Source organism: Podarcis raffonei, chromosome 8 (assembly GCF_027172205.1).
Source record: "Podarcis raffonei isolate rPodRaf1 chromosome 8, rPodRaf1.pri, whole genome shotgun sequence".
NCBI classification, from domain to species: Eukaryota; Metazoa; Chordata; class Lepidosauria; order Squamata; family Lacertidae; genus Podarcis; species Podarcis raffonei.
This window is the reverse complement of record NC_070609.1, coordinates 5136420-5163036: the sequence shown is the minus strand read 5'-3', so window position 1 is coordinate 5163036 and position 26617 is coordinate 5136420. Positions and strand designations below refer to the sequence as shown.

The window sequence follows — 26617 nt, the reverse complement described above, 5'->3', positions numbered from 1 at the left end:
AATACTGTACTGCTACCTTCGACCGCGGAGGCAGATCAGTTTCCAAAATTGCACGGCCATTGCCTTTTGCAAATGACACAAAGATAGCACTGCGGATAAGGGGGAGCCCAGTTTCGATCTAGGGTGCAGGAAGGATCCAGAAGAGCCAGGCAAAAATCTCTGCAGCCAGAATCAAAGATGAAACTAACGCAGCAGTTTGGGGCATTCTCCTCCCGTCCTCGTCGCGGCCACCTAAGAGTTAATAGAGCATGGGGAGGTACCATCAGACGCCTTGGGGGACGGGACGGATGCAGAGCAGGGGATTCTGACCTCTTTTCCCAGGGCACAACAACAAAAACCTCCACGCGCTTCTTATCCCATTTTATTTCTTACTATTCAGGGCTACTGGACCCAGTTCCTTCCCTTGCCGCTTCAGAGTGCCCCCCTTCACTGGCTATAATGGTTCGTTCTGAGCGGTCGCGGCTCCCTTTGTCTCCGCTGTCCTGGGAAGGAACCATTCTCACAGAGGGGGGAAAGAGAATAGAAGAATTCGTTTTCCAAGGGCGGCGGTCAAAATCAAGCTGCCCACCCCCCGTCCGCCACAGAATAATTTTAAGTCAGGGGCATAAACTGGGAGCAGCGCTGCTCGGCTTTTCCGCGCTGTGAAGAACACGCTTTCGCCGTCTCCTCTCCCGAGGGCAGATGGTACGGTCCCAGGTGGTGCTTAGGAGTTCCATTCAGGGGGCGGAGCCTCTGCCTCTGCTTTTAACTCGTTCTTTGCCGGCGAGGAGCTCGCAACCCCGGGGAAAAGGGGTGGGATGCTGTGAACCGCTCTGTGATTTTCAGGGCGAAGGGCGGCATATGTTAGTAAATAACCACAACAATAACCATAACCTGCTGGGCAGGGTCCCCCCCCCCACCTCCGTCCTCCCGCTCACAGTCTGGCTGCTGGGATCGGGTGGGCAGCAGGGAGGCGCTCTGCACGTGCTCAGAGGCGCAACCACCACCCAGCAGGTTCCGGGGCGGAGGGGGCGGATCGTGAGCGGGAGCCCCGCCTGGGGGCCGTCTGGCCGGCTGCCGCGTCTCCGCCCCGCCCGGGGCTGCCGCTTGTCCCAGTCCGGAGGAAAGCGCCGCCGCCACGACAGCTGTTGCTCCGCCGGCCCGAGGTAAACGGGGGTGCGCGGCGGTGGGGCCGGGCCGGGAGTCCCTGGTGGGGCGGAGCCGCTTTTGTGGGGCGCACAGATTTCCGCCCCGACGAGACGCATTGAATTCCGATCGGGGCGCGTCCGGGGCTCTCCCTTGACCTGGCCTGGAGGAGATCCCCCCTATTTCTTTCTCCCACCCCAGCTTCCTATTCGGAAACAATCGGGCCCCGCCTGCCTTGCACCTGCGGGCTCCCGCGTCACGTCGGAATGGCGCCCTGGACGCGCGGGGGGCACCCCGGGTGCCCAAGGGCGTAGCACCCAGTCAACCGAGCGGGCGCGCTTCTCTTCCCCCGAGCCGGAGTCCAGCAGAGGCCGCCTCCCTGGAGCAGGTGGCAAGGTCAGGCCTTGCCCGACTCTCGTCAGCCCCACACGGCCAAGGATCAGGCAGTTCGGCAGCACTGGAGGGCGCCACGTTGGCTACCGCTGCGAGGCTCTCCGAGCATCTCCCAGGTCTGAGAAGCCCCGAGCTGGAAGCGGGTTTGGGTCCCGCGACTCTCTGGGTGTCTCCTCCCAATCCGGATTACAGAAAGTGTCCTGGGGCTGAGTTCAGACCCATAAGGCAAAGACCACTGGGCAATCTAGGTTAGTATTGTCTGCACTGACTGGCAGGTGGGAGGACCATCCCAGTTGCTCCTGGAGATGCGTTTGAGGCTTCAACCAGAGAAGGGCCGTAGCTCAGCCGGAGGACACCTGCCTAGCATGCAGAAGGTCCCAAATTCAGTCTCCAGGCAGGGCTGGGAGAGTTCTGCTGCTGCCAATCAGTGTAGGCGACACTGGACTAGATGGCCTCACCCTGTATATGGCCGCTTCCTATGTTCCTGCATGCAGGATGCTGATAATGCTGAACCGTTTAGGGCTTCTTCCCCCAAAACCATGTGATTTGTTCCTGATAATTTTCGCTGTGTGTTGGCCTTCAAGAGAGCAGTGTCAGCATTTCAGGAGAAAAGCGTTACCTCAGCCGCAGAGCCTGGCTTCGCGTGAAGAAAGTCCCAGGTTTGGATTCCAGCACTTCCAGTTTAAGGAAAAGGGCGGGGTTGGGAAGGCTACCTTTCTCCTCTCCTAAGACAATTCTAGAGAGCTCAGCTGCTGCCAGCCAGAGCATGCAATGCAAGGCTTGGTGGGGAAGTATGCTTCACGAGTGAGGAAGATTTTTCAGCCTGAGAGCCACATTCCCTTTGGGAATTAAATTTCTATACCGCCCTTCACTCCACGACCACAGGGCTGTTTACAATATAAAAACACAAAAATACAAACCATAATACAAGAAGAAGAAGAAGAGTTTGGATTTGATATCCCGCTTTATCACTACCCTAAGGAGTCTCAAAGCGGCCAACAATCTCCTTTCCCTTCCTCCCCCACAACAAACACTCTGTGAGGTGAGTGGGGCTGAGAGACTTCAGAGAAGTGTGACTGGCCCAAGGTCACCCAGCAGCTGCATGTGGAGGAGCGGGGAATCGAACCCGGTTCACCAGATTACGAGTCCACCGCTCTAACCACTACACCACACTGGCTCACAAGATAGAGACTCAGGAGATTGCCTTGCCAGCAGCCTCAGCTACCTTGCAGCAACAAAGGTAATGCGAAGAAGAAGAGGAGGAGTTTGGATTTGATATCCCTTGCGCGCCATTTTTCTGGGTCCCTCCTCTCTCCTGCGTGTGAGGGGAGCACCCTGTTGCAACAGATCAATAAAAATTAGGCTTACTAGCTGCTTTGCTTCTCAATATTCTCTGGTTGGGGTTGGCCTCTGTTATTCTCTCCTACCAATAGGGAACCTATGTAAGGACTCTATATGGGCTCTTGGATACCCCATAAGGGAAAAAAGGGCAGATTTTTGTTTACAACAGTTTGCATCTTTTAAAAAAGAAGGGAAAATTAAAAAAAAATGCAAATTATGGGCATGGTGAAATACGAGAAAAGAAATTGCATCGATATAGATTTTACGATACGAAGCGTATTTGTTTTCTGTGGTCTGCCTTGCCAACTGCCCCTTCAACACAATTGCTCCTAAGAGGCTGTTTCTGATTCGTACAGCATGAATTTTTAAAAATGTAATAATTATAGTTATTTATATATATTGGTCCTTTACTAATAATCCCAGCGTGGTTTTGACATCCAACCCGACCCTGCTTTTTCAAGTGAAATATGGGTCTGTCTGAAATGCCAACATTGTGGCATGAAACCCCAGAGAACATGGGCAGGAAGGCTACTCGCTGGAGAAGACAGTGCACTCTGCACAAACTCAGAGACCCTCTCTTCCATGGCTGTACTTAATGGGTCCCAGGGCTGAGCCCAGAGGTTGCAAACTGGGAGTAAGCCCTAATTTTGAGAGCCACTGGCACAGCTGACCCTTCCCTCCTTCGTTCCTTAAATTATTTTTTAAAATGGGCCTCTCTGTGGGCAGCTGCTGAGCTGCAGTAGGTATGAACTGGGCAGCACCTTGGTCACCTCTTGTAATAAAGCAGTGCTTTCATTTAAAAAGATATATTAAGTTCCTCACACAACCTTGATGGCAGAAAGTGAGGAGGAATTAAAGAACCTTTTAATGAGGGTGAAAGAGGAGAGCGCAAAATATGGTCTGAAGCTCCACATCAAAAAAACCAAGATCATGGCCACTGGGCCCATCACCTCCTGGCAAATAGAAGGGGAAGAAATGGAGGCAGTGAGAGATTTTACTTTCTTGGACTCCATGATCACTGCAGATGGGGACAGCAGTCAAGAAATTAAAAGACGCCTGCTTCTTGGGAGAAAAGCAATGGCAAAGCTAGACAGCATCTTAAAAAGCAGAGACATCACCTTGCCAACAAAGGTCCGTATAGTTAAAGCTCTGGTTTTCCCAGTAGTGATATATGGAAGTGAGAGCTGGACCATAAAGAAGGCTGATCGCTGAAGAATTGATGCTTTTGAATTCTGGTGCTGGAGGAGATTCTTGAGAGTCCCATGGACTGCAAGAAGATCAAACCTCTCCATTCTGAAGGAAATCAGCCCTGAGTGCCCACTGGAAGGACAGATCCTGAAGCTGAGGCTCCAATACTTTGGCCACCTCATGAGAAGAGAAGACTCCCTGGAAAAGACCCTGATGTTGGGAAAGATGGAGGGCACAAGGAGAAGGGGACGACAGAGGACGAGATGGTGGGACAGTGTTCTCAAAGCTACCAGCATGAGTCTGACCAAACTGCGGGAGGCAGTGGAAGACAGGAGTGCCTGGCGTGCTCTGGTCCAGGGGGTCACGAAGAGCCAGACACGACTAAATGACTGAACAACAACAAGCTGGCCTTGGTGACTGAAGCTTTTTCCACATTCCAAGCAGTGTTGCTCCCAGCCTTAACCCAGCACTTGTGACCCAGATTAGAGCAGGAAGTTACACTCCTTTAATCCAGCTGCTGGTTTTGCATTTTGGAAGAGTTGCTGCTCTCCTCCATAATTGCCTGGGCTGACTCACAGTGCCTGCCTGCCTGCCCTGCAAGCCCTTCCCACCCCGACTTTCATTGGGACCTGGCCAAGTTTTTGTCCGAACCATGTGGAGGGCACCAAGTTGGGAAAGCCTGCTTTAAGGGCATGCAAAAAAGGGGTCGTGTTTCTGTGCAGAATTTCAAGTAGTTCCCTTGGTCTACTTCACATTCTCCTCCTCCTGCTGCTGCTCCTTAGGCATCTGTTTGCTTCTGGCAGAAGCCCAAACCTCACCTGTGTTTTGCTGCCTTCACGCTGCTGTTCTTGGCCAGGACAGGGGGGCGGGGAATGAGAATGCTGGAAGTTTCGGGACAGATAAAATGAAGTATTTATTTGCGCAGCACATAGTTGGGTTTTTGTTTTTGTTAGTTTTATTTTTGTCTGTGTTTCGCTGGGTATTACATTAATTTCATTTTCATAATATGCTCTTATTTTTTTAGGAAATATTTTCTTCATTTACGAAAGTGTAACATTTTTACAAATCAGTTTCATTTGTTGAGACATTGGGAAGAAAAGGGGGAAAGAGGTGAGGGGGGAAGATGGGGTGGCGGCGGCGATGTTTCTATTTTACTTACTATATGTAGGGCTTGGTGTCAGTGTTGCTTGTGCAGGTTCTCTGCTGTTTGTGTTCCTTTGGTGGTGAGAGAGGTTGGGGTTGGCCTAGGGTGTGGTTTTTTTTGTGGTTGGCTGTGGTGGTCCTTGTTTTCATGTGTGAGTGGGGTGGGTGGGTGTTCTGGATCAGGTTAGCCATATTGATTTGTAGAGAAGTAGAGAAGATGGGCAAAGGGACGTGGGTGGTGCTGTGGGTAAAAGCCTCAGCGCCTAGGGCTTGCCGATCGAAAGGTCGGTGGTTCGAATCCCCACGGTGGGGTGCGCTCCCGCTGCTCGGTCCCAGCGCCTGCCAACCTAGCAGTTCGAAAGCACCCCCGGGTGCAAGTAGATAAATAGGGACCGCTTTCTAGCGGGAAGGTAAACGGCGTTTCCGTGTGCTGCGCTGGCTCGCCAGATGCAGCTTTGTCACGCTGGCCACGTGACCCGGAAGTGTCTCCGGACAGCGCGGGTCCCCGGCCTCTTAAGGGAGATGGGCGCACAACCCCAGAGTCTGTCAAGACTGGCCCGTACGGGCAGGGGTACCTTTACCTTTACCTAGAGAAGATGGGCAGAGATGCAGAGGCTTGTGGGATGTTAGCAGAAATTATTGTCAATGACTCAAGCCCAGTCAAGCAATGCTTTCATCGTGGACACAATGGCGTGTTCCGTTTTTCATAATTCCTCATAGCAATCCCACCTGACCGGAGGGTGCCTCCTTGGTTCTGGTCCTCCCCAATTCCCCCCACAGTCAAAATCCAGCACAGCTGCTGAGTCCCTTGCTGACCTTGCAGAGGATGCTGGGGCTCTGGGCTGCCCAGGTGTGATCCTGCGCTTGAGGCCGCATGAGGCAACTTGGCCAGATGTCGGTTTGCCTTTGGCTACCAGGGAAATCCGGCCACAACTACAGCTCTTCCATGACGCTGTAGCGGCCTTCACTCTCCTCCTTGTCTCCTTCCCAGGCCTCCTGAGGTTTTTCCTGCTCGTTCCGCCTCGGCCATGAAGCCCCATGTCACCTACCACCAGGTAAATCCTTGCTTGCCTAAATTGGGTGTGTCCAAAGGGATGGATCACACTAAACAGTTGCACCAGCAGGAGTCAGTGCAAAGAGTTCTTCTGCTCCCCCAGAACAGTGCACAGGGGGCAGGAGGGAACCTTGTTCTGTTTGATACCCTCAAGAGCTGGGATAACTCAGTTGGGAGAACGTGAGTCTCTTAATCTCAGAGTCGTGGGTTTGAGCCCCATATTGGGCAAGAGATTCCTGCGTTTGAAGCGGGCTGGACTAGATGATCCCAGGGTCCCTTCCAATGCTATGATTCTAAGTGCTTGCATTGGCAATCATAAAAGTGCGACATTGAACTCCTCCCAAAGGCTGGACGTGCGGCAAGTGTGTCCCCGCTTCCCAGCCTAATGAATGAATGAATTTTATTATTTCTGTCACAGACCAGTTCCAGCCCACATATCAAGGAAGTCATAAAACATGATAGGGATACATTTGAATTTGCAATTAGGTATAACAGGGACAATACAGATATAGCAACAGTTAAAAAATACATAAATTAAAACTTAGTCATTAATGTATAACCTAAAATTATCATTTAAAACCTTAATGAAATGATTTTAGAATGTTTTATCATTTTGCTGTTGTTAGCCGCTCTGAGCCCGGCTTCGGCTGGGGAAGGCGGGATATAAATAAATTATTATTATTATTACTATTATTATTAATCATTATGATACCACAGCTTGTTCCCTAAGTTTTATGGCAATCACACAGAATTTGGCTACCCTTAATGTGATCTCGTGGGATGCGGGTGGTGCTGTGGGTTAAACCACAGAGCCTAGGACTTGCTGATCAGAAGGTCGGTGGTTCGAATCCCCGCGACGGAGTGAGCTCCCGTTGCTCAGTCCCTGCTCCTGCCAACCTAGCAGTTCGAAAGCACGTCAAAGTGCAAGTAGATAAATAGGTACCGCTCCGGCGGGAAGGTAAACGGTGTTTCCGTGCGCTGCTCTGTTTTGCCAGAAGCGGCTTAGCCATGCTGGCCACATGACATGGAAGCTGTACACCGGCTCCCTTGGCCAATAAAGCAAGATGAGCGCCGCAACCCCAGAGTTGGCCATGACTGGACCTAATGGTCAGGGGTCCCTTTACCTTTACTAACGTGATTTCAGAATCCTTGTCCTCTACCAGGGATTTTAGACATTGAAGTTCGGATTCATTTGGAGATTTTTGCATAGCAGGGGTAATAAATACCGAGCGTCTATCCCCGTAGAAACGGCAGCGTAACAAGGCATGAGAGACAGCAGCCTAATGATTTGTTTATTTATTTTGTAAAATTTATGCACTGCTTTTTTGCAAAAGGAAAATGCCCTCGAAATTTGCAAAAAAAAAGTTATAACCGTAACATTATCCGTAAAGGAAATTAACAGCAGTGATTTAAGGCTTTCAAAAAGGTAAAATGGCCAAGTAGGGTAAAAACGGACTAGAACTCGCATCTCAGGGTTGTGTGTTCAAGCCCCATGTTGGACAAGAGATTCGGGGTCCCTTCTAACTCTACAATTCCATGATTACCATTCTAAGCCACTGTGATCCATGCAATGGTCACCTCCAGACTGGATTATTGTAACTCGTTCTACGTGGGGCTGCCCTTGAGACTGACTCGGAAACTCCAGCGGGTGCAGAATGCTGCAGCGAGGCTCCTTACAGGGTCCTCGCTGCAGGATCACATTCACCCGGTGCTATACCAGCTGCACTGGCTCCCGGTGGAGTACAGGGTCAGGTTCAAGGTGCTGGTTTTAACCTTTAAAGCCCTCTACGGCCTAGGACCCTCGTACCTACAGAACCGCCTCTCCTGGTATGTCCCACAGAGGACCTTACGATCTTCAAACAAAAACATTTTGGAGGTCCCAGGCCACAGGGAGGTTAGGCTCACCTCAACCAGAACCAGGGCTTTTTCAGCTGTGGCCCCGATCTGGTGGAACGCTCTGTCACAAGTGACTAGGGCCCTGCGGGACTTGACATCTTTCCGCAGGGCCTGCAAGACAGAGCTGTTCCACCAAGCCTTTGGCCAGGGCCCAGCCTGACTCCCTCCCTCGGCAATCTTCACAGAACTCTAGCCCAATGGTTGCCATCAATTTGATTTGAATTAATTTTATAATGAAATGATTTTAGAATGTTGTATTATTTTATTGTTGTTAGCCGCCCTGAGCCCGGCTTTGGCTGGGGAGGGCGGGATATAAATAAAATTTATTATTATTATTATTATTATTATTATTAGCATCTGGACAGGCTTGTCTAAAGGAAGATGCTTTTAGCAGCTGCCGAAAAGAGCACAGAGAAGGCGCCTTCCTGGTGTCAAGAGGCAGGGAGTTCCAAAGTTTGTAGTCTGCCACACTAAAAGGTCAAAGTTCTTACAAAGGGATCGTGTTGCATCTGCGACAGGGACAGCGACGCGGACTTATAAAAAATATTGGGGGGGCCCGGGAAAGCTCATGAATAATAAATAAGCTCATGAATATGCAAATAAAGTGGCGCCGCCTCCTCGTGAGCGAATAGGGGAGAGCGTGCTGCGCCTATTAATCAGCTCCAAAGGAAATTGGGTGGAGCTTTTGCTCGGGAGGGAGGGCAGGAGGCATGCAGCCCGCCCCCCCTGTGCATTTTGGGCTGGGGGAGGGGCGGCGATGGCGCTCTGCTGGAGGGGCGCCGGAGATTATTGGGGGGGCGGAGCCCCCCCAAACGAATTTTTGAGGGGGCTCGGGCCCCCTCAAGCCCCATGGAGTCGGCGCCTATGGACAGGGACAGTTCTGCCAGTCTCTTCCCCCCCCCTTTCCTCTCACATCGGCTCCACTGTGATGAATGGGAGCCGGGGAGCTTTTTGCACAAGCCCCATTCCCCTTGAGGAGGCAGACTTCCCCCTCGTAAATGTGTGGGGAAAGGGGAAGCCAGCTGGGCTTCCTGCCTCCGGCTCCAACGTGGGGCTGGCTGTCCCCAAAGGGGTCACAGGTGAGTGCAGTTCACCTGCCCGTCTGCACACACTGCGGATCCTGAGATCCTGCTGCCTGGAGTTCCCAGGGTGTTTCATCTCTCCGCTTCCTTCCTTTCAGCTGAAGGTGCTGCGCAGCCCTGAGGAGCCCCCACTGACCCAGCAGCCCAGCTTGGCTCCAAAGAAGGTTAGTCTCTTCCTTCTCCTCCCCTTCCAGGTTCTGGTGAAGAGCCTGAGCTGGGATAAAGTCCCATCCCCCCCCCCAAAACACACCTCTCAAGCCATGGGAAAAGAGGCACAGCCCTATAAATGGATCAATAACTGGTTAAGGAACAGTTTGTGCCATGGAAGAATGCAGAAACAGGAGTTCCCCAAAAATTAACATTGTGACCTGTGCAGTGGGGACTCCCTCTTCACTCCAGACCTGGGTCTGGGTGCATTGTTATTGTTATTGTTGTGTTATTGTTATTGTTATTATTACATTTACCTTGCCCATCTGGGCAGCTCCCAACAAAATAACGATGATGATGATGATGATGATGATGATAATAATAATAATAATAATAATAATAATAACAACAACAACAACAACAACAACAATAATAATAATAAGAAGTGAGAAACCATCAAACATTAAAAACCTCCCTAAACAGGAATTATTATTATATTTATTAGTAGTAGTAGTAGTATATTGCCCTATATCCACAGATCTCAGGGCGGTTCACAAGATAAAATCGCAATATGAAAACAAAAAAACACACTATCAAAATAAAAACAAGAACAACCCAATAATCTCCGGCTTCCACAACATATTTCAAAAGGGCGCTGGATGTCAGACAGCCAAAGTCCTTGTTAAAGAGGAATGTTTTGAATTAACATACACAAATTTATTGGTTGATAACATGGTAGACAGATAATGTAAAGATATGTATAATTTTATAACATGCAGAGAATAACATGTGCTGAGAAATCAGAGAGGAACTGAGGGAAGTTGGGGGGAGGGGGTTTGAGGGGGTGTTGGGGAAAGAATAATGAATATGATATGTTTTGATATTTTGTTTTGCTGAAATTGTTAACGAAAACCTTAAAAACAAGAAGTGCAGGATGCACACTTCCTTCCCTCTTTCTCCTTCGCAGGGCTTCCGCTGCATCCTTGTGGTGTCCATCCTCTCGACGATGCTGGCGACCGCCCTCCTTTTCCACATGTTCATCCTCCCCTTTCGTGGTCTGACCTCAGCAGGGAAGGAGGCGGCTGCTGGGCCTTACCTGGGCAACAGGTGCAACGATCCCTGCAGGTGAGGGCTCTGCCTGCGGCGAGGTTGTTCTGGGCCTCTTCTTGGCACAGCTATTGCCTTTGGAGGGGGTTAAGGTAAAGGTAAAGGGACCCCTGACCATTAGGTCCAGTCTTGGCCGACTCTGGGGTTGCGGCGCTCATCTCACTTTATTGGCCGAGGGAGCCGGCGTACAGCTTCCGGGTCATGTGGCCAGCATGACCAAGCCGCTTCTGGCGAACCAGAGCAGCACACGGAATTGCCGTTTACCTTCCTGCCGGAGTGGTACCTATTTATCTACTTGCACTTTGACGTGCTTTCGAACTGCTAGGTGGGCAGGAGCTGGGACAGAGCAATGGGAGCTCACCCTGTTGCGGGGATTTGAACCGCCGACCTTCTGACCGGCAAGTCCTAGGCTCAGTGGTTTAGACCACAGCGCCACCCGTGTCCCTGGAGGGGGTTATAATGAATTAATTCAATTTGTATAATGTCCTATGCCCATCAATCTCAGGGCGGTTCACAACATAAAAAGACAATATGAGAAACAGAAAAGACATAGTCAAAATTTAAACAAAGCCTGAGCTGCGTCTCTGCTGAGACTGTGACTTACGGAGTAAATGCTGTTCTTTTTTTCATAATATGTTTATTAAATTTTCAACAAAAATAACAAAAACAAAAAACACAAAATAGCAAATTCAATAACATCCACAAACAAAGAAAAATATACATAAAAGCAATATCAAATCCATAAAATGGGATTCTCCGAATCCCATGACTTCCCTCCCCCACCCCTGGTTCCTTAAATTTTCTTTTCAGCTGCCTATCATTTCTACTCCAAATTATTATTTTTTACCTCAGATTCCTAAAATTACAAGTGTTTTTAAGATCCTGCCAATGTATTAGCCTGTTTACAGTACTTTTGCAAATACATAATAAACATTTCCCATTCTTTATTAAATTTCTTGTCATCTTGATTTCTGAGCTTTCTGGTTAGTTTCGCCATGTCATCATAGTCCATTAACTTGGTTTGCCAGTCTTCTTTGGTCGGGACTGCTTCCACTTTCCAGAGTAAACGCTGTTCAGCTCTCTGAGATTTATAGCTGAGGGACAGGGCAGCGCATGGGGGCCATGTGGAAATCTCTGGAGGCCGGGATGGCAATAAGCACAATTCATTTTCACCTTGGCAACCTTGCAAAAAGAAAAAGGTGCCTAGACTAGGGTTACCAGACATCCCCGGTTCCCGGGGACAGTCCCCGGATTTGCAAATCTGTCCCCGGACAAATTCCGTCCCCGGAATGTCCCCAGATTTGCAAATCTGTCCTCGGGAAACGTGGCAGCGGCAGCCTCAGCGGCCTAGAGCCAGCCTGGTAGCACAGTTGGCTCTGGCTTGCTTCAGGAGCTGCTCGCTGCCCTGGCGCCCGCCATTTTCCCTCGCCTGAAGTCCCGATATGATGTGTTGCACACAAGATAGATCATATGGGGACTTCCAGTGATGAAAAATGTGGGCGCCACAGCAGTGAGCAGCTCCTGAAGTCAGCCAGAGCCAACTGCGCTACCAGGCTGGCTCTGGACTGCTGACTGCTGCTGCCGCCACCACTGCTGAAGGGGAACCGGGGACGTCCGGCGGTATAGATCTCCTGCCCCCTTCCCCCTTTGCTTTGACTGATCGGGGGAGGCTCTGGAGTTGCGGGCGAGTGGCCGTTGCCCAGTTTTTTAAAAACTCTGCGAATTTAGTGTTAAGTTGTGGGTCAACATATCAGACAACACAGCGATTCTTCAAACAGCTCTTGTTTATTCACAGGCCCAGAACAGAACTGGGCTGAAGGGTTTAGCCAGCCTGCTTATATAGAGCTCCACTACAACGCAACAGTAACCACTTTCTGTAACTATCCAATCACTGAACATCACTTTCAATCCCTTATTTGCATATGTGGACCTGAGTGAAAACTATCTACAGTATCCCCCTGCTGGCCCAGGGTGAGAACTTCAGTACGTAACATTTATATTTCACAGGGTGCAAAAGAAGGGCCTTGCACCTTGTCTGGCAGAGAAACCATGCACCTTGCGCCCCTCCTGGGCAACGGCCGGCTACCTGCCCACGACTCCCGAGCCCCCCACAATCTGTCAAAACAAAGGGGGAAGGGGGCAGGAGATCGGGGAAGGCTCAGGAGTCACGGGTGCACAGCGCGTCGTTGCCCAGTTTTTAAAAACTGCACATTTATGTTTCACAGGGTGCGAAAGAAGGGCTTTGCACCTTTATACAATATGCATGTGTGCTTGGGCCCAGGGTCTTTGGCCACACCATCCCCACTACTGACTCCCTGTTGCTACACAGCTTCAGCAACAACAACAACAACAAAGTGTCCCCGGATTCAGTGAAAAAATCTGGTAACCATAGCCTAGACATTGCATTGTGGCAACTGTAATCTGGGTTTTAAGGTGTCGTTTGGTGAATAGCTTACATACCTGAGTTTCTAACCCTGCCTTCCATAAAAAAAAATCGAGAAAGTTCAGATTGGCACATACACGGTTGTGAATCATAGCTGTCAACTTTTCCCTTTTCTTGCGAGGAATCCTATTCGGAATAAGGGAATTTAAAAAAGGGAAACGTTGACAGCTATGTTGTGAATCTTCCAGGCCAACCAGCCTGCAGCCCAAGGAGACTTGCAAGGGGAGAAGATGTCTTGCCCCCCCCCACTCTTGCAAAAGCTGCCCTTCCTCTCCTCCTCTTCTTCCTCAGGAGCGTCCTGGCGGAGAGCGTCCCCGAGGGGCTGACGTACGACGACAACAGCACCCTCAACCCTTCCATCTTTGACGCCTGGAAGACCCTCCTGGCAGACGCCACCCGCAGTGTGGACATCGCCTCTTTTTACTGGACCCTGAGCAACAAGGACACTGGCACCCAGGACCCCTCGGCCAGCCAGGTGGAGAGCTCTCTCCGGAAACGGCCTCGGTCAAGGGCCATCGCGGCTCGGGGTGGGGGGCACCAGAGGGTCCTGGGTTCGGTCCCTGGGGGCATCTCCAGGTGGGGTTGGGAGGGGCAGCCCATCTGACGCCCTGGAGAGGCGCTGCTGCCAGTTGGTGCAGGCAGTATTGAGCGATGTGAAGCGCTCTGTGCCAGCTGCTTCCTTTGCTGCAGAATGGCTTTCCCAAGGGTTGCTCTGCCTTCCTCCAGCAAGCCTTTCCAGGGGTTGCAAATGGGAATATGGAGTCTTTTCAACACTGGCCTGGTGGAATGCTCTGTCTCATGAGACCAGGTCATTGCGGGATCTGATTTCTTTCCGCAGGGCCTGTAAGACAGAGTTGTTCCGCCTGGCCTTTGGCTTGGAACCAGCCTGATCCCCTTTTTCCTTTTCCTTCTGTGATGGAACCCCTATTTGGGGACTTCCCTGGCTTTTTTCTGGCCCATGTAGGACCAGTCTGGATAGTTGGCCTTCGTGAAGATTTGTTTTTGATCTGGGCTTCCACCAAAATGAGGCTGCATTTGAAGTAGTATTTTAATCTTGTTTTTAAGTTGTATTTTAGGGACGCGGGTGGCGCTGTGGTCTAAACCACAGAGCCTAGGGCTTGCTGATCAGAAGGTCGGCAGTTCGAATCCCCGCGACAGGGTGAGCTCCTGTTGCTCGGTCCCTGCTTCTGCCCACCTAGCAGTTCGAAAGCACGTCAAAGTGCAAGTAGATAAATAGGTACCACTCCGGTGGGAAGGTAAACGGCGTTTCCGTGCACTGCTCTGGTTCTCCAGAAGCGGCTTAGTCCTGCTGGCCGGAAGCTGTACTCCGGCTCCCTCGGCCAGTAAAGCGAGATGAGCGCCGCAACCCCAGAGTCATTTGCTACGGTCAGGGGTCCCTTTACCTTTACTAAGTTGTATTTTAATCAATTGTTTTTGTACCTGATGTTAGCCACCCTGAGCCCGGTCTTGGCCAGGGAGGGCGGGGTATGTATAAATAAAATAAATAAATACCCACCACATCCCCTATTTCAACACGAAAAGTACCCCTTGGTTGATCAATCCAGCCAGCCCCCTGGCTGCTGCAGCTGTTTTCATGGTGGTGAAGCTAAACCATTCATTCTCGTGTAAAACGAAGCAGAAATGGGATTCGTAATATTTTATGTACGTACTTATCGCATTTCTACCCCACCTTTTTCTCCAAGGAGCTGTCATGGTCCTCCTCCTCCTCTTCCTCATTTAATCTTCCCAGCGACCCTGCGAGGTAGGCCAGGCTGAGGGTCAGCAACTGGCCCTATGTCGCCCAGTAAGATTCATGGCCGTGGGGGACGGGATTTGAACCCTGGTCTCCCAGGTCCTGCTCCAACACTCTGATCCTCACAACAGCAATGTGACGTAGGCCAGGCTGAGAGGCAGGGACTGGCCCCCAAGGTCACCCAGGGAGTAGGGTATTTGGACCCTGGTCTCTCCCAGGGCCTAGTCTGGCTCTCTAACCACTACACCACACTGCCTGCTGGTGTGTCTGAAAAGGTGGCTGCCTGTCTGTGCCAAAATATGCAGCAGCGAAGGCGCTTAGCACCCGGCAGACCCTGTCAAACCCGCTTGCAAACAGGCGTCTAATTGCCTGGGGTGGCGGCGCCTCCTTCAGCCTCTGTGCCCATCAAAGGGCCCTTTGAGGAAAGCAAAACATCCGTTTTTCGCATGTCGGTCATGGCCTGCGCCTGCGGGCATGTTGGAGAGGCAGCTGCTTTTGTTAAGAGCAGAATTCACGCCTGTCCTGAGCTGTGTGAGAAGCTCTAAATCCCAGAGCCTCCCAAGTTGCAGATGATCTGAAAAAGGCAGTTCCAAACAGAAATGCAGCGTTGCAAATTATTGCATGGGGGGGACGGACAGCGGCGGTTCAGTGGTTAGAGCAACCTGCTTCGCAGGGCAGCCGGCTTAGAGTCGTGTTTAGAGGGCTGGACTTGGACCTGAGAGAGACCAGGGTTCGATTTCTCGCCCCTTGCCCCTGCAGGTCACTGGATGCGACCTTGGGGGCCAGTCACTCCTCCCGGCCTACCTCACAAGGTCGTTGTGGGGCTTCAATAAGAGGAGGAGAGCCATGGATGTCGCCTGGAGCTCCTAGGAGAAGAAGGTGGAATATAAAAGTATTAAACGTGGTGGATGACAGGTTCAGCCAGCTGGGGGCGACTGGGAAAGGCTCCCCAACCCTAAACCCTGGAGAGCTGCTGCCAGCCAGTGTGGAGCTAGATGGGCCCTCAGCATGTCCCATAGGCAGTGTATTTTGCTTTGATGAGCATCGAACCCAAAGCCTCCCTGTGGGGTCCGGCTTGTTAGAGATTCGGCTGGTGGCTGCCTGGCTCTCTCGTCAGCAGGCGAACAAAATGGGTAGTGCCCCCCCCATGCACTAGCCAACCTGAGATCTAAGATGCCCATTTCTGGCTTGCAGCCTCAAAACAGTTGCAAACTAAGAGGATTTAGCCTCTGGCTGGATGAGGGTCATGTTTCTGAAGAGCTCAGCTTCCAGTTTTCCCCATTTGGGTGGGTAATGTGCAAATTCAATATGTTCCTCCCCCTCCCCAGTTTTTTTCAAGATATCTCTATCTCACCTCAACACAGAATCATAGAGTTGCAAGGGACCTCCAGTGGTCATCTGGCCCAACCCGCTGTTGAAGGACTCATCCCAAACTATTTGAAAGGGTTCAATCGGCGGGACGGATCCTGCACCTGGGAATGGGACGGCCTGTCCAGGAAGGGCCCTGTTCACCTGGCCCGGATCGTGGCCGCTGATGGACCCCCTCCCTTTTCCCACAGGGGGAGGAAATCCTGGCAGTGCTGAGGGAGGTGCCCAGCAGAGGCGTCACCTTGCGGATAGCCGTCAATCCTCCTTCCTCCCGGATGCCCTGCTCTGACCTGCAGCTGCTGGAGGAGAGCGGTGAGAGAGAGAGAGAGAGAGAGAGAGAGAGAGGGAGAGAGAGCGCGCCTGGATTTCAGCACGGGGGTGGTGGGGGGGGGCGGGGTCTCCTTTCTGCGCCCCCGAAAAAGACAGTAGTAGTAATAATAATAATAATAATAATAATAATAATAATAATAATAATAATATATTCTTTACACCCTGCCCATCTGGCTAGGTTTCCCCAGCCACTCTGGGCGGCTTCCAACAAAATATTAAAAACACAATAAAACATCAGACATTAAAAACTTCCCTAAACAGGGATGCCTTCAGATGTCTTCTAAAAGTCAGATACAGTGGACGCTTGGGTTGCGAACGTGATCCATGCGGGAGGCACATTCGCAACCCTCAGCGCCGCGTCTGCACAGGCACGGGTTGCGAATCGGCGCTTCTGCGCATGCCCAAAGCCCGATTTAGTGTTTCTGTGCGTGCGCGAGTGCCGAAACCCGGAAGTAACCCGTTCCGCTACTTCTGGGTTCGGCACTGTGCGCAACCCAAAAACACGCAACCTGAAGTGTCTGTAACTCGAGGTATGGCTGTAGTTATTTATTTCCTTGGCATCTGATTTTAATGATGGTTTTAATGCAACTACAAAGGGGGGGGGATTCAGAAAGGAGGGACAGGAATTCAATAAGAAAAGGTGTAACAAAACAAAACAAAAGATATATGTTTGGAGTTAGGTAATAATTGGGAAGATTTAATAAAACCCAGAAGCAAAAGGCTTTGAATTCAGGGACTGCTTAGCTTAGAAGACAGAGATGGGTAAAATTATGTAAGAGACTTTCCCCCCTCGCTTGTAATGCTAGAAAAAGGACCCCCCCCCAAAGAAGGGGCTTTCTCTTGCAAGAGATTCAGGCCAGACCTACTGAAAGGGCTCAATTACTATTGGTCGCTTGCAGGATCAGAGAGGTCCTCGCCCCGAGGAGCTTACACTCTTAAAACCAAGTGTATGGGCTGGATTTGCGGGCGAGGCTGTAAAAGGTGCTGAGAACTAGCAGCGCCCTTCCTTGTCTTGTTCCCAAACTCCTCCAGGCGCCCAGATCCGCAAAGTCAACTTCCCGGAACTGACCGGTGGGGTCCTGCACACCAAATTCTGGATCGTGGACCAGCAACACATCTTCCTTGGCAGCGCGAATATGGACTGGCGCGCCCTCACCCAGGTGATGCCCACGACCCTCCGGGAGGGCCTTTGTGGGGCGGGGGCCCCCCGTCCTGGCCTGTGGGACTGGGGTCAGGGTTATTCTCTTTACGGGACGGTTGGGCCTGATAGTTTCTGAGTCCACCTCTCACATCAGAAGTGGGGGCTCAGGGGTTCCCCTCGGCTGCAGCAGCACCCCAGTTCCAGAATGGCTTCCCCAAGGAGGGAGGGAGGGAGGGAGGCCCACCTGGAGGCCAACATATATATTTAATAATAATAATTTATTATTTATATCCCACCCATCTGGCTGGGTTTCCCCAGCCACTCTTGGCGGCCTCCAACTGAATATTAAAAACAATACAGCATCAGACATTAAAAACTTCCCTAAACAGGGCCGCCTTCAGTTGTCTTTTAAAAGTAAAATAGTTTTTTATTGCCTTGACATCTGCTGGGAGGGCGTTCCACAGGGCGGGATTTTCCGTTCTTTATCACTTACTCTGCATTTCTTAATTATTCTTTTACTCTTAATTATCCTTAACTAATAATTCTCCTCATAGTCTTTCTTGCAATATTTCAAATAGCGCTCCTTACAGAACTTCTTGCAGTCCTACTAGCGTAATCTGTTCATTACAATTGCTTTTCAAATAGTTCATGTATTTAGTCTTCTAAGAATCTCTGGTCCCGCAGCTTTCGAATCCTTCCTGTTAATTTATCCAATTCTGCATAGTCCATCAACTTCATCCGCCATTCTTCTTTCGTCAGTAATTCTTCTTGCTTCCGTTTTTCCTCTGGGGCTGATTTCAGGTGTCCTGGGTGCTTCTTCCCATAGATCCTGCAGCCTACATCAACTGCGCCTGGGCTCTATCCTGCGGCCTCCTGCTAACCTCTCCCTTTCTCGGCCCTCAGGTGAAGGAGCTGGGCATGGCTATCTACAACTGCAGCTGCCTGGCCCAGGACTTGGGAAAGATGTTCGAGGCCTACTGGGCTCTGGGTCTGCCCAACGCCACCATCCCGTCGCCCTGGCCGGCCAATTACACCACCTCCTATAACAAGGAGACGCCGCTGGAGCTGGAGCTGAACGGCACGGAGGCCGGGGTCTACTTCTCGGTGAGATGGGAGGGCAGGGGCCCCCTTCTGCTCCAGACCCCCTGCTCCAGTCTCTGCTGGCATCCTTGGTGCTCAGATGCCGGGGGCTGACTCGGGGGGTTCCTTTACGATACGATATCATACGATACGATACCTTTATTGTCATTGTCCCGTACAGAACAATGAAATTGAAAAATCTACATAAGACATTCAAAAACCCCTAAAAACTCTGAAACCCCACTTTAAAATACAATATACTCCCATAGAGACTCCTTATACCAGAATTGCATTTGGGTAGAAACTGTTTCTCAGACGGCCAGTCCTAGTCTTTATAACCCTGTACCTTCTTCCAGAAGGCAGAAGCTGAAAGAGATCATTTCCGGGGTGCGCACTATATAATAATAATAATAATAATAATAATAATAATTATTATTATTATTATTATTATTATTATTATTATTATTATTATTTTTATTTATTTATTTATTTATTTATTTATTTATTTATTATTTATTATTTATACCCCGCCCATCTGGCTGGGCTTCCCCAGCCACTCTGGGCGGCTTCCAAAAAAATATTAAAATATTAAAATCCTGCGCTATCTCTGCAGCTTTCTTATGACACCTGGAAGCGTAGATTTGATCCAAGGTGGGAAGAGTGCACCCAATTATTCTCTCTGCAGTCTTTACAACCCTGGGCAGCATTGTTTAGTCCCTGACCGTGCAGCTCCCAAACTAGACCATAAGTTAATACAGTCTCAGCAGTACAATGGTAAAATGCCATCAACAGGTCCTTTGAGAGATTGTTTTTCTGGAGGATTCTCAGAAAATATAACCTCTGCTGTGCTCTCTTCATCAGGTCTTTGCTGTTTTCTCCTTTAACTGTTTGGTTCCATAATTTTTTTTTAATTATTATTTCTGAGAAACTGACATATATCAGGTTGCAGTGAAACCTATGGATTCTGCCTCCATTTGCCGGCCATTTGTTCCTTACACAACAGGAAAGTCACAGAGGTGGCAAGTCCCTATGAAATGTGGCTTTGTTTGGCGTTCATAACATTTGGTTTGCGCTCTTTCTGTATCAGGTTTTTGGCGTAGCAAATAATTCAGTCATTGGTCTCTAAAGAACGAACTTTATTTCACAAGGTAACTGCATTGACCCCTGGTTAGGTTTTTCGTTGCCTGCCTCCCTTTGTTTCATATTTCCTCCTGGATTGTTACTTTAACTCATGGGTAGGCAAACGAAGGCCCGGGGGCCAGATCCGGCCTAATCGCCTTCTCAGTCCGGCCCATGAACTGTCCAGGAATCAGCGTGTTTTTACATGAGTAGAATGTGTGCTTTTATTTAAAATGCATCTCTGGGTTATTTGTGGGGCCTGCCTGGTGTTTTTACATGAGTAGAATGTGTGCTTTTATTTAAAATGCATCTCTGGGTTATTTGTGGGGCATGGGAATTTGTTCATCCCCCCCAAAAAAAGTCCAGCCCCCCCACAAGGTCTAAGAGACAGTGGACCGGCCCCCTGCTGAAAAAGTTTGCTGACCCCTGCATTTAACGCCATAGCAAAGTCCTGAAGATTCAATAAAAATTTGAAAACCTCATTCTGAAAAAAGCCCTCCCCAGGCAGCCCACTCTACCTTTGCCCAGGACAGGATGTCAACCGTGTGCCTGACTTTTGGGTGCCCATCCTTCTCCTCCTCCTTTCCTGAGTCTCTTTTCCCTCTGCCTGCCTCCAGAGTGCCCCCCCTGCGCTGTGTGCCGCGGGGCGGACGGAGGACCTCCAGTCCCTGGTGAGCATCATTGATGACGCCGATGAGTTTGTTCACATTGAGGTGATGAGCTACCTGCCCACCATGGAGTTCTCGCACCCCAAGAGGTAGGTGTGCAGCTGATGGGGCCGCGGGGCAGCTTCTCTCCCTCCCCTCCCTTGGCTCTGGGAAGGATAAGCTTTACAAACCAAGAAGCACTGGCCGGGAAGCCGTTGCAGAGGCTCCTGCTGATGCAACAGGGCTTCTCCTTCTGCCTGCCTCCCCCAAATCCACTCTGGGGAAGAGCCAGAATATGGGGAGGTCATTCCGCCTGGCAAGCAGAAATGAATTGTACAGTTGGGTGGCCAGGTAATGGTAAAGGGACCCCTGACCATTAGGTCCAGTCGTGGCCGACTCTGGGGTTGCGGCGCTCATCTCGCTTTATGACCGAGGGAGCCGAAGTACAGCTTCCGGGTCATGTGGCCAGCATGACTAAGCCACTTCTGACGAACCAGATCAGCGCACAGAAACAACATTTACCTTCCCGCTGGAGTGGTACCTATTTATCTACTTGCACTTTGACGTGCTTTCGAACTGCTAGGTTGGCAGGAGCAGGGACCAAGCAACGGGAGCTCACCCCATCGTGGGGATTCGAACCGGCGACCTTCTGATCGGCAAGTCCTAGGCTCCACCGCGTCTCTTCTGGCACCATAGCACCTCTCAATGTCCATCTTATGCTGTCCCCGTTCGAGGGGCGCTAGACCAGTTGGCAGGCTGCCCCACGTCACAGGTGGCAGTGCAGGATGTGGCCCCGACACTCTTGCTTCCTTCTTCCCGCTCAGGTTCTGGCCAGTGATTGACGACCACTTGCGGAAGGTGGCTTATGAGAGGAGAGTCCGTGTGCGACTTCTGGTCGGATGCTGGAGGCACTCCAAGGCCAATATGTTCCCCTTTCTGCGCTCCTTGGCTGCAATGCACGACGTCCGCACCCACTACAACATGGAAGTGGTAAGGACACCCCCGATGGCTGGGACGGGGCTCCCTAGCCCTGGAAGACCGGGCTCCAGGGCAGTCTTAAGCATATCTGGCACCGTGGTGCAAAGATCTCTCTGGCGCCCCCCGTTTCCCAGAGTTGTTGACCTTTTCCCAAGCCTCTGCGGGGATCGCTCTCCTCCCGCGTAGACTTGGGAAGGAAGCTGCACATCTGCCAGCCATATAGTTGGCGGGGCGCAGCTTCCATCCCAAGCCTCCGTGGGAGGAGATAGATAGATAAAAACTTTATTTGCACTAGCCAATGGCCATAGCAACAATAAAACATTACAGTATACGCAGAAAGGGAGATTTGATATATGAGCACAATTTAAAGTCCTGAATCAGCAGTCAGTTAGTGGCCCTTATTCTGATTGCCCCTGCTATGAACCTAGCAACCTTTGCTGTTATCTGCTCATTTTGATCTGATAGGAGAAAGGACATTGTGGCAGTGCTTGAGCGCCCTGGGATGGTCAGGACGAGTGGGGTGATGAGCTCGTTCCTCAGGTCTTTGTAGAGAGTGCAAGACAGGAGGACGTGTGCCGCTGTTTCGGTGCTGCCATCTCCATAGGGGCAAAGGCGTTTCTCAGGTGGGATCTTTTGGTATCGACCCTCAAGTTACCGCAAGATGGCAAAACATCCAGTCTTGCAAGTGTAAAAGCATGTCTGCATTTTGGGATAAGAAGTTTGTGCAGATATGGGGCCAGAGAATCAAAATGGAGAGGTGGAAAATGAACATACCAAGGGCAGAATTTCCTTATAGTGGCTGGGGTGTTCTGATGCTCGATATCTTATAGACGTTGCCCAATTAGTCTGTTTGCTTTAGTGGGGCCCATAGTGAGTAGGTGTTGTGGGGATAGGCCACAAGAGTGAAGTTTTTGATAGACGGTTTTAAGGCAGGCACTTTTATGGGAGTCTTGAAGTACTAGGGATAGCAAACCCGGGGGGGGGTGAGTTTAGGCAGAGCCAGAAGTTAAGAGTTCTTTGCCAAGTCTGTATTTGTAACTGAAGGGAGACTAGCCTCCAGTCTCAATGATGCGTTTGGGACGCATGGCGGTACAGAAAAAAACCATCCTTAGAAACTTTGATTGAACAACTTCCAAAGTGCTAAGGTGGTTACCAGCACAAATCTGAGCCCTGTATAGTAGCTGTGCTAGGGGTTTAGCTTTGAAGACTTCTAGGGCTGATGGTATATGTTTGCCACCCTTTGTATGGAAAAAGCGAGTCTTGGCACTTTGGGATGCTTTTTCTTTTGCACATTTTTGGTGTGCTCCCCATGACCCCGTGGACTGGAAGATAAGGCCCAAATATTTGAAAGCTTTGACCTGTTCGATTGGCTGATTGTCTATACTCCAACTGTGGGGCTTATATTTTCTTGAGAAAACCATAACTTTGGTTTTCTGATAGTTTACGACCAGGTGTTCTCTCTGGCAATACACTGAGAATTCTCTTATCAGTCTTTTTAGGCCTATTTCTGTTTGGGATAAGAGGACCGCATCATCAGCATATAATAGTACAGAGATTGGTTTTGAGGCCAGTTTAGGGGCCTGGAACTCTGGAGATGTTAGACACTGGACCATGTCGTTTAGGTATAGGTTAAAGAGAGCGATCCTCACAGAGGCTTGGGAGGCAAAGCTGCACGCCCGCCAGCAATATGGTTGATGGGGCACAGCTGGCGGGTGTGCAGGGAAAGGGGAAGCCGCCGGCAAAGCTACGCAGCTCCCCCACTCGCTAGGGCGCCCCTGAGAGGCCAGCGCCCTGGCATGACGCACCACTAAGCCCAATGGGAAAGACGGCTCTGCCAGGCTCCCTGGAGAGCCATTTCCGCTTGCCTCCCAGCTGCTCCTCTGCGTGCCAAGCACCCCCCTCTTCCACATGCACCCCAGTTTTGTCTTTCTCCCCTTCTCCGCCAGAGGCTCTTTGTGGTCCCAGCCAATGAGTCGCAGGCCAAGATCCCCTACGCCAGAGTGAACCACAGCAAGTTCATGGTGACGGACAAGGTGGCTTATATTGGTGAGTAGTTTGAGGGGCGGGGGCAGTCGTAAAGGGGAGGCCAGTTGAGGCAGAAAGCTTAGCCAGGGACTAAGGTAAAGGTAAAGGGACCGCCTGACCATTAGGTCCAGTCGTGACCGACTCTGGGGTTGCGGCACTCATCTCGCTTTATTGGCCAAGGGAGTCGGCGTACAGCTTCCGGGTCATGTGGCTAGCATGACTAAGCCACTTCTGGCGAACCAGAGAAGCGCACGGAAACGCCATTTACCTTCCTGCCGGAGTGGTACCTATTTATCTACTTGCACTTTGATGTGCTTTTGAACTGCTAGGTTGGCAGGAGCAGGGACCGAGCAACGGGAGCTCACCCTGTCGCGGGGATTCAAACCGCTGACCTTCTGATCGGCAAGTCCCAGGCTCTGTGGTTTAACCCACAGCGCCACCTGCATCCATTAGTTGCCGGGGACTAGCAGGGGCGAAAACTGTCCAGCAGTGGGAGAGGGAGAGAAGCAGCCATAAGGGGGAGAACAGAAGGGACTAAGGGGAGTTCATTGGAGGCCCACGTCATCCAGATGCCTTTTGGGGAAACTCGGAAACAGGATCCGAGCCTAATAGCTCTCTCCCCTCCTGTGGTTTCCAGTGACTGTTGTTCAGGAACACTGCTGCCTCCGACCGGCTAGGAGCCATCGATAACCCTCTCCACCTCCATGAATTGGTCCCATCCTCTTTTAAAGCCATTCACCTTGATGGCCATCTCTGCCTCCTGTGGCAGGGAGTTCCACAGTTTCCCTCCGTGCTGCTTGAAGGAGGGCTTTTCTGTTATCAGTGCTGAATCTCCCAACCTTCAGCTTCAGGGATTGTCCACAGGTTCTATTGTGAGGAAGAAAAAACGTCTCTCTCGCCACTTCCTCCCTGCCATGCGTATATATTTTTTAATAAACCTTTATCACGTCGCCTCTTCCTCGCCTTTTCAGTAAAACTGAAAAGCTCCAAGCGCGGCACCCTTTCCTGCTTTACCCCTTCGATCATTAGGGCAGCCCTTTCCTGAACCTTTCCCAACGCTGTAATATCCATTTTGAGACGAGAATTGTAGATGAGCAGTCATCAATAGGCTCCTTCTCCACCACGAATTTGCCTAGCCCACCTGGTCCAGCACCCTCTTCTCACGGTGGCGGAACAATTGCTTGTGGGAAACCAGCACTCAGGATTCGAACACAGAGCTCCCCCCTTTCTGTGGCTTCCAGCAGCTGGGATTCAGAAGCACGGCTGCCTCCCGCCGCGAATGCCATTGTCATCAAGCTTTGTTGCAGAACGCAGGACTCTTAAGTGTTTATTTTCCCTTCCTTTCTGGCAGGAACGTCCAACTGGTCCGGGGACTACTTCCTTCACACGGCGGGGTCTGCCCTGGTGGTGAACCAGAGCCACGTGGAGGCCGGGGAGCAGCCCACGGTGCGCGATCAGCTGCAGGCAGTGTTTGAGCGGGACTGGAACTCCAGATACAGCCAGGAACTGAGCTTGCCAGGCCAGTGGGAGCAGCTCTGCGGCACCTACTAGCCAAAGGGACACCCCCTCTGCCCGTCCGCAGCTGGAGAGGGGCTGCGAGTGCCGGCCCCCTATCGGGAGGCTGGTGGAGGGGCTTCCTCAGAGTCAGGGGGTCTCCCTGGGGAACCTTGCGGGACCCCTGCTCTCCAGCCGAGTGAACCAGGGGGTACCCAAGGCCTCCTTGGGGGCAAATGTTTGGGGTAAGAGAAACTCCTGCAAGGGAACAATTCAGCCTGACCGAAGGATTGGGGGTGGGTGGGGGGTTTGCCATGCGCAAACAACCAAGTGACGTGCAAAGGGAGCTTTTGGCGCATGCAAATTGTGGGTAAAAAGTCACTGTTCCGAACCGGGAAGCAAAAGGTTTTTGTGTGGGTGGGAGGATAGATGTAGAGAAGAGGGCGTTTAGCAGTTAGGGGGAAAGGGGACGTGGGTTTAAGGAGGAGAAAACGGAAAAGGCTTCCTGGCCAAAAAGATCCCTCGCGGAGGAATCTCCTCCTCCTGTTCAGCAGAAGTGTGAAGAATCGCGAGAGAGGAGGTGTTGCAGGCGGTGTGCCGCTCAGAAGCTCCCAAGTCGGGTGGAACCTGTCTGAACCTGTGGAGAGCCTCTGCCAGTCAGTGTAGGTTGCGCTAAGCTAGATGGGCCAAGCAGTCTGACTTGGCGCTCCCTGTTCTGCCTTGTTTCTCTGCCGTTAATGCCTTTCAGAGAGGACCACACACACCAAGCTACTAACCAGCTTCTGTCGCTGCCGAAATTGCCACTGTCCTTCCTTGACCAGTGGCTCTAAGGCACTCAGCACTCAAAGAGTACTGGCAATGGGAACCGTAGATTCATAGCGGTGGAAGGGATACCCAAAGGTCCTCTAGATCAACCCCCTGCTGCAATACAGGAATCCCAGCTGAAGCATCCCTGGCAGGGATCCATCCAAACTCTGCTTAGAAACCTCCGAGGGAGGAGATTCCATCCCCTTCCGGGGGAGACCGCTCCACTGCCAAACAATTCTTGCCGTCAGAAAGTTCCTCCTGGTGTTTAGTCAGAATAATAATAATAATAAAATTTTATCTATATCCCGCCCTCCCCAGCCAAAGCCGGGCTCAGAGCGGCTAACAACAGTAAAAATAGCACAATTTACATAAAATCACAGTCAATTAATTGAAATACAGTCTAAAATCAGTTCAGAATCAAATTAATGGCAACCATTGGGCTAGAGTTCTATGAAGATTACAGAAGGAGAGAGGGAGTCAGGCTGCGCCTTAGCCAAATGCCTGGTGGAACAGCTCCGTCTTGCAGGCCCCGCGGAAAGATGTCAAGTCCCGCAGGGCCCTAGTCTCTTGTGACAGAGCGTTCCACCAGATCGGGGCCACAGCCGAAAAAGCCCTGGCTCTGGTTGAGGCCAGCCTAACCTCCCTGTGGCCCGGGATCTCCAAGATGTTTTTGTTTGAAGACCGTAAGGTCCTCCGTGGGACATACCGGGAGAGGAGGTCCCATAGGTACGAGGGTCCTAGGCCATATAGGGCTTTAAAGGTGAAAACCAGCACCTTGAACCTGATCCTGTTCTCCACCGGGGGCCAGTGCAGCTGGTATAGCACCGGGTGAATGTGATCCCGCGGTGAGGACCCTGTAAGGAGTCTCGCAGCGGCATTCTGCACCCGCTGGAGTTTCTGGGTCAATCTCCCTTCTTGTAACCTGAAGCCATGGGTTCGAGTTCTACCCTCCGGAA

General features: G+C 51.0%; 1 protein-coding gene across 5 annotated transcripts; it reads left to right on the top strand.

Moving 5' to 3' along the window:
• The first annotated feature begins 272 nt into the window (after nt 1–272).
• On the top strand, nt 273–26617 carry PLD3 (phospholipase D family member 3). Of its 5 annotated transcripts, none has more exons than XM_053397699.1 (13): nt 1074–1145; nt 2561–2758; nt 6182–6245; nt 9321–9386; nt 10337–10494; nt 13211–13394; nt 16232–16352; nt 17403–17530; nt 18415–18615; nt 20328–20467; nt 21182–21347; nt 23282–23381; nt 24712–26617. In XM_053397699.1, the coding sequence occupies exons 3-13, from the start codon at nt 6219–6221 to the stop codon at nt 24909–24911; spliced, it is 1491 nt and encodes a 496-aa protein (XP_053253674.1). In that variant the 5' UTR covers nt 1074–1145; nt 2561–2758; nt 6182–6218; the 3' UTR covers nt 24912–26617. The 5 variants fall into 5 exon arrangements, with proteins under 5 accessions (XP_053253672.1, XP_053253671.1, XP_053253674.1 ...); XM_053397700.1 differs by having other exon boundaries at nt 1084–1145; nt 2585–2758; XM_053397696.1 differs by lacking the exon at nt 2561–2758 and having other exon boundaries at nt 278–1145.